A 7,479-nucleotide genomic window follows, 5' to 3' on the forward strand; every position below is an offset into this window, starting at 1 on the left:
TACTTTCATCCAATAGTGAATTAATCAAATAACTATACTTTACTGTTATTTAATTTATCTATCATTAGGCAATTCCTTTGACTGCGTCATATCACTGTTGATCATTCTTTCAACTAGTGACTCTGACCATATCACTTGTTCATAACACTGTTGATCATTCTTTCAACTAGTGTTCCTGGACATTATCACTGTTGATCATTCTTTCAACTAGGGTCTTTGGTCATATCGCTGTTGATCATTCTTTCAACTAGCGATTCTATTCATGGCACTGTTGATCATTCTTTCAACTAGGGTCTTTGGTCATATCGCTGTTGATCATTCTTTCAACTAGCGATTCTATTCATGGCACTGTTGATCATTCTTTCAACTAGTGCTTCTGGTCATTATCACTGTTGATCATTCTTTCAACTAGTGATTCTAATTATAACACTGTTGATCATTCTTTCAACTAGTGTCTTTGGACATATCACTGCTGATCATTCTTTCAGCTAGTGACTTTGGACATAATGATGTCTTATTACTTTGTCAAATATATTATCTCTAGCACCAAATCATGCAATCTAGAATAATGACATTTCATGTCAATTATTATAACTTACCAAAATATATTAATTCACTAATTGTAATATTAGTGTATAGTAACCTAACTAAAAGTATTATACTTGACTATTTTATTATGGCATGCACCATTTAGATTTATACCTAATAATTTAAGAATAATATTAGTTATAATTGTGGTCATGCTAACTTCCTGGGTAATAGTAACGAGAATCAAATAATGTATAATACCTCCCATACCAGTAGTTATTTATAAAATATAATAACTTAATCACTGTAAGTATAACTGGTAACCATTTAGGATTTTTAGAAAGCAATTTGCAATATAATTGTTTCACAAAAAGGTGATAAAACTGTGATAAAAGAGTATGGACTCACAAACGGTGAGAAAAGAGAAATGAACTCACAGTGCAGATTTCTACGGGCAGAGTTTAGTCTACAGATAAGCCTTGATGTATTGCTGATTCAATTTAAGCAGAGTCTAGTCTATTGATTAGCCTTTTTATCCTAAGTTTAATAACAAGCACACAATTCTGGGTTAATGATCAATACAGCAGTTACGATAATTTACGAGATCAAATTCTCACAATGAATGACAAAGTGCAATACTTCAACTCATTTATCGTATTAACGACAAACGACAAAGTATAGTACTTCAACTCATTATCGAACTATCGACAACGACAAAGTACAATGCTTCAACTCATTATCGAATTATCGACAACGACAAAGCATAACCCAATGTGGGCGGCACTTAGGCATTCTTTGGACATATTGATCCCGGAAATGAATCGTAATAGCGATCGAGTTATTACCCTGATTGCGGCAGCGATTCAAGGTTTGTGTGTGTTAATTATGGTAAACAGAGCATAACTCCGTGCCTCAGACGAATTTCTTCGTCGTTCAAACGCAGAATTTCAAGTCCCAACCTCTCCTATTTATAGCTGAAAAATAGTCTCCCTCGCGTGTCACGACAGGGAAACCTGGTCCTGGCGCGTGGCGCGAGAGGTCACTTTTGATATGAGGTAGCCACGCGTCTCAGTAGCTTGGGTGAGTCGACGGTTCGAGAAAATTCGATTTCTATCGAAAACAGTTTAGATAATACTAACTAGGAATTACCCCCCCTGAGTTTTAGGGGCCCTGATCCTGATTCCGATTGTTCTGAAACTTTCAGGGTTTGTGCAGAATTACTTGGGTGTCTCAGTTAGGTTTTCCTATTGAATAAGATAATATAATAAATAATAGTTTTGTCGAGGGTTGTTACACCCATTGTGTGCATACTTAGTACATCACTTTACAATACACTTATGCTATGTACGCCCATTGTGTGCATACTTAGTACATCACTTTACAATACATTTCATGCTATGTACGCCCATTGTGTGCATACTTAGTACATTGTTTTACATTGCATTTCTGTTGCATATGCTCATCCAGCATATGAGCACATTTTACTACATTTTAAACCATTGTAACCATTTGACTATGTGAACCGTCTTAACCCTTTGATTATATGAACCATTTGTAACCATTGAACCGTGTGAACCAGTTGTATCTGTTGACATGATTTACATTTGACAATAGACATTTGACTATACATAAACATTTCTACAATTGTTAAACATTTCATCTTGATGGTTTGGCTTGAGTAAGTGATATAAGTAACGAGGCGTGTGTAATATGATACAAGCATGGTGGATACGCCACTGGTACTTCCTATATATAAGTGTTTGTATGGTATTACATATCGTAGCGTTATTTGAATCATTTCAATTTGAGACATATAATATTTTATACAAATAACACACTTTTCACAAGACATTGATTTACAAACAACTTATCTTATACAAACTCATTTTACATGGTTATTCATTTAACCATACATTATTCTCTTATTTATACATATCATCTGATCTTATCATTTTTCAAATGATTTACAAGACAAAGCAAATTACAAGGTTCATGACTAAACATTTTCTCAAACATAAGTCATGAATTCTGTTTTCACAAAACCTATGTATCTCACAGGCATTTTTATGCTGACGTACCTATTTTCACATGTGTTTTCAGGAGATGATGCATAGGACTTATCAAGACATACTTAGGCGGGCCTGTGCCTTAGTGACTTAAAACGAGACAAGAACTAGTTAATTTATGTTATGTAATCTTTGGTTCTTGTTTAAAACAATGTAAACTTTCATGTTTGATTAATAAAACGAAACTTCAATTGCCATGGATTTGAAACAATAAATTCTGTTACAACACTCCCCGACGTTTCCGCCACGTTTTGTATGTTCTTCGTGGTCGGGGTGTGACACATGACGCGAAGGAATCGGTCAAAAAAGGAACTTTATCATTATTAAGGGCAGTTTAAAAGGTTATAATGTGGATCTGAGTGTGGCCAATGTTTATGCTCCGCAAAGCATCAGTGCCAAATTGGAGTTATGGAACGACTTACAAGCTGAATTCGTGAATGCTGCTGGCTTTGGGCTTTTAGCGGGGGATTTCAACTCTGTTAGATATAGCGAAGAAAGGAGAAATAGTGCATTTAAACCTGGGTGTGCTAGGAATTTTAATAATTTTATTCATAATCTCGGCCTGCTGGAATATAATTTAGTTGGTAATCAGTTTTCTTGTGTCAGAGACAACGGCAGAAAACTTAGTAAAATTGATAGATTTCTGGTCTGCCCGAATTTCTTTAACAAGTGGCCAGAGGCTAGTGTTAGGGTGCTACACAACCTTTATTCGGATCATAGGCCGCTTGTTCTTTCAACCAATTTGGAGAATTTCGGCCATAAACCCTTTAGATTTTTTAATTCTTGGCTGGGTAAGGATGGGTTGGAGGAGGTTGTGAAGTCGGCTGCTGAGTCATTCTCATTTTCTGGTGATCCGGATCTGTTTCTTTCGAAAAAATTAGCTTTTATTCGCTCAAAGATAAAGAACTGGAGAGACGAGATGGTTAAAAAGGAAGGTGAGGAAGAAAGATCGGCTAGAGCTGACTTGGAAAGATTAGAAGAAATAATGGAGTCTAAGGATCTTTCGGAAGATGAGGAATGGACGTATGCGGAATGCAACAAAATTCTAAAAGATTTGAGCTCTAAGAGAGGTGAAGACCTTAAGCAAAGATCGAGGATCAAGTGGGCCATCGACGGAGACGAAAATTCAAATTCTTTCATGGGGTTATTAATAAACGTAAAGCCTCTAACTCTATTCTGAGGTTGTCTATCAACGGTGAATGGGTGTCTAAACCGTCTAAGGTCAAGAAGGAGATCTTCTCTTTTTTAGAGACAGATTTGTTTAAAAACACAAGGATAGGCCGAAGCTTGTGTATAATGGTGCTAACTTTCTTGCTCATTCGGATCGGGATTTTCTAGTGGAACCCTTCTCAAGTAAGGAAATCAGGGAGGGCGTTTTTGAATGTGGTGGGGACCGTGCGCCCGGTCCTGATGGTTTTAGCCTGAAATTCTTTTAAGCATTTCTGGGGTGTTTTTGTAAATGATTTTAAAAGGTTGTTGGAATTCTTCTACAAGGAAGGTAGGCTGAATGTGGGCTGCAATTCGTCTTTTATAACGTTAGTGCCGAAGATAAAAGACCCGGTAGATTTAAACAATTATAGACCGATAAACTTGGTTGGAGTGATTAGTAAGGTGGTCTCAAAGATATTAGCAAACAGGTTGAAGACAGTCATTGGTAAAGTGGTGTCGAACTCTCAGTCGGCTTTTATCAAAGGTAAGTACATCCTTGATGGGCCGTTAATTGTTAACGAGATTATTGCTTGGTGCAAAAGGAATAAGAAAAAAATGTTCTTGTTGAAAATTGATTTCGAAAAGGCGTATGACAACGTGAACGGGCACTTTGTCATCGATATTATGCTTCAAATAGGGTTCCCAGATTTGTGGTGCAAGTGGTTATGGGGAATCCACAGTTCCGCGAGGTCCTCTGTGTTGGTGAACGGGTCTCCTACGTTCGAATTCAAGTGCGAAAAAGGGATGAGGCAATGTGATCCGATTTCTCCGTTCATTTTTTTACTTGTCATGGAAGCTTTGTCGTGTTTGATGGATAAAGCTTTAGAAGAAGGCATCTTCCAAGGTATCAAAATCCCGAACGGTGGTCCCTGTAATTCCCATCTTTTGTATGCGGATGACGCCTTAATTCTGGGAGATTGGTCATCAGAAAACGTTAAGAATGTTGTTAAAATTCTTCGTATTTTCTACTTATGCTCAGGTCTCAAAATTAATCTTTCGAAGTCGAATTTGTATGCTATTGGGGTTGAAGGGAGAGAGGTGGAGGATCAAGCGTCTTTGGTTGGGTGCAAAGCGGATAATTTCCTGTTCCGGTATTTGGGAATTATGGTGGGAGCCAACATGAGTAACATTAACAACTGGAACCGGTGTATGACGTTTTCAAAGCTAGGTTATCGAAATGGAAGGCCGAATCCCTCTCAATCGGTGGTAGGCTTGTGCTCATTAAGTCTGTTCTTGAAAGCCTCCCTACCTATTATTTCTCGATCTATAAAGCTCCGGTTAAAGTTATTAAGGACCTCGAAGGTATGATAAAACGTTTTCTCTGGGGGGGTCTCATGAGGGACATAAAATACATTGGGTAGCTTGGGATAAGGTCTCGGTTCCTAAAGACTTTGGTGGGATAGGGCTGTGCAAACTTAGAGACATTAATTTGGCTCTTCTGTCCAAGTGGTGCTGGCGGTTTGAGGTGGAGCAGAACTTCCTTTGGTGCAAAGTGGTTAATGCTATACACTGTAATCCTTGGAATTGGGACTTCTTGCCGTTTAAAAAAAATATGGGAGGTCCTTGGAATAAATTAGTCAAATGGGTCGCCAGAACGATGGTTGATGGTATTCCGTTGAGAAGCTTTTTTAGAGGTGTCCCAGGCAAAGGAGACAATATTGCTTTCTGGCTCGATCCGTGGGTCTCCTGTGACCCTCTTAAAGACATGTTCCCTAATTTATTTCATCTGGAGACTAACAGAAAGGTTAAAATCAGCGAGCGTATCATGATTGGCAGCGATTGTAGTAGGTTTTTTTGGCAGTGGAAAAGGCCACTTGAATCGGTTTCGGAGCTGGATGATTTGTCTAAGTTGTCTGCTCTGCTGGATAATTTTCATGTTTCTGATAGCGCGGATAAGTGGGCCTGGATCGGGAACGGATTAGAAGACTTTAGTGTCGGAGGGGTGAAAAAGGCTCTAGTCAAGGGAAATTGTCCGGTGACTCACTCTAACTTCTCGTGGTGTAAGTGGCTGCCAGCTAAGTGTAATGTTTTTGCGTGGCGGGCGGACTTAGGTAGAATCCCCACGGTGGACGCTCTCCGTATTAGAAACGTCAATATTTCTGAATCGGGTTGTGGGTTTTGCAACGAAGGAGAAGACTCGGTTTCACACCTTTTTACAGAATGTTATGTTGCAAATGTGATTTGGAATTCGATAAGCAGGTGGTGCAAGGTACGACAGATCTACGTGTTCTCGTTCCAAGACCTTTTGAAGGCTCACGACTTCTGTGGCTTAAAGGATCCGGAAAAAAACTTTTTTTACGGCGTTATTATCATTGCGTGTTGGTGCATATGGAAGGCTAGAAATGAAGCTAGATTCAGAAACAGGAGATTCCGAATTGAGAAGATTTTAAGCGATGTGAAGTCTTATGGGTTTTTGTGGGCCAGGAATAGATCTAAGTATAAAAATTTATCGTGGGAAAATTGGTGTAAATTTGTAAATATGTAAGTCTCTGTCTGTTGTTGGTGCCTCCCGGTTTTCGGGTTGGTCGGTTTCTAATGAAGTTCACATTTCAAAAAAAAAAAAAAACTTTCATTTAATTAATTTATCTTTAATTAATTTATCTTTTTTCTAATGTTCAAAGATGAATGCACCTCACCTGTAATATCCAAATTTATAGTTTATTTATTGAGCCCGAGCTTGATCCTGATATATGAAACTTGTTAGGTATGTTGAGCTTTATCGAGCCTTTAGACTCTCGAATATATTAATGAGGGGATTATGGAAGCGCATTTAGACTCTCGAATATGTTTTCCAAGCGTGATTTTCAAAGTTGGTTGATTAAGGGCAAACCACTTAGACCATGCGTAGTGGGCGTTTTCCGCCATGTGGCAGTCCAGTCAGCAAGGGGCTTTATTGGGCGTTTTTCTAAAATGTGTATAGTGGAGATGTGGGTATTATGTTAAAAAGGGGTGTAAAAAATTAAATAAAAAAACTAACAAAAAAAAAGGATTAGCCAAGAAAAAGAGAGACGCATGTGATTGGCCAACAATTTGCCATTTTAGTGTAACATCCCGAAATTTCAAAACTTTATACTAGAATTATAAAGTGTATGATAAACAAGAATAAACTAACTAGGATAAATAACCTAGTTAGTTAAGAGTCTTGTAGTAACACTTGAATGAGTTAAAAGGGCCAAGAATATAAACTAAATAAGAGTGGAGGGACTAAAGTTGTTAAAATAGAAACTTAAAATACAAATATTAGTAAAATAAAACAAACCAAACACCTCAAATGAGGCCTGGTCGATCAACAGAAGGAAGGGGGCGACACCCACACTTCCAAAACCTAAAAATCTACTAAACTCTCAAATTGAAGGCCAAAATTCAGTTGAAATCGGAATCTAAACATAGAATCGTGATCACCTCGTCAAGGGGGTCATAAGGTATGTCAAATTAGGTTATTTTGATACAACTCATATTCTTGCATGAGATTGAAATCGAAGGTTGAGCTTGATTATGTGTTGTAAAACATGAAATTGGAAGTAATGTGAAGTCTAGGGACAAACCCTAGATGATTTCTTGTTAAAATCTTGCATGTTAGTTGTAGGAATCAAAATCACTATAGTGGGTGATTAATAAGTTAGTAGAACTTGATAAACACTAAGATTAAGACTCTTGTTCTAGTGAAAACTGAAAT

General features: G+C 37.7%; 1 protein-coding gene across 1 annotated transcript in view; it reads left to right on the forward strand.

Moving 5' to 3' along the window:
• Positions 1 to 6,288, forward strand: part of LOC110899595 — a 29,771-nt gene extending 23,483 nt beyond the window's left edge. The window contains exons 2-4 of the mRNA XM_035982844.1: positions 2,923 to 3,737; positions 4,067 to 5,105; positions 5,176 to 6,288. Coding sequence (XP_035838737.1) covers positions 2,923 to 3,737; positions 4,067 to 5,105; positions 5,176 to 6,288 — 2,967 coding nt within the window. The remainder of the gene's footprint in view (positions 1 to 2,922; positions 3,738 to 4,066; positions 5,106 to 5,175) is intronic.
• The last annotated feature ends 1,191 nt before the right edge of the window (positions 6,289 to 7,479 follow it).

The sequence above is a fragment of the Helianthus annuus genome, chromosome 2, assembly GCF_002127325.2.
Source record: "Helianthus annuus cultivar XRQ/B chromosome 2, HanXRQr2.0-SUNRISE, whole genome shotgun sequence".
Lineage (NCBI taxonomy): Eukaryota > Viridiplantae > Streptophyta > Magnoliopsida > Asterales > Asteraceae > Helianthus > Helianthus annuus.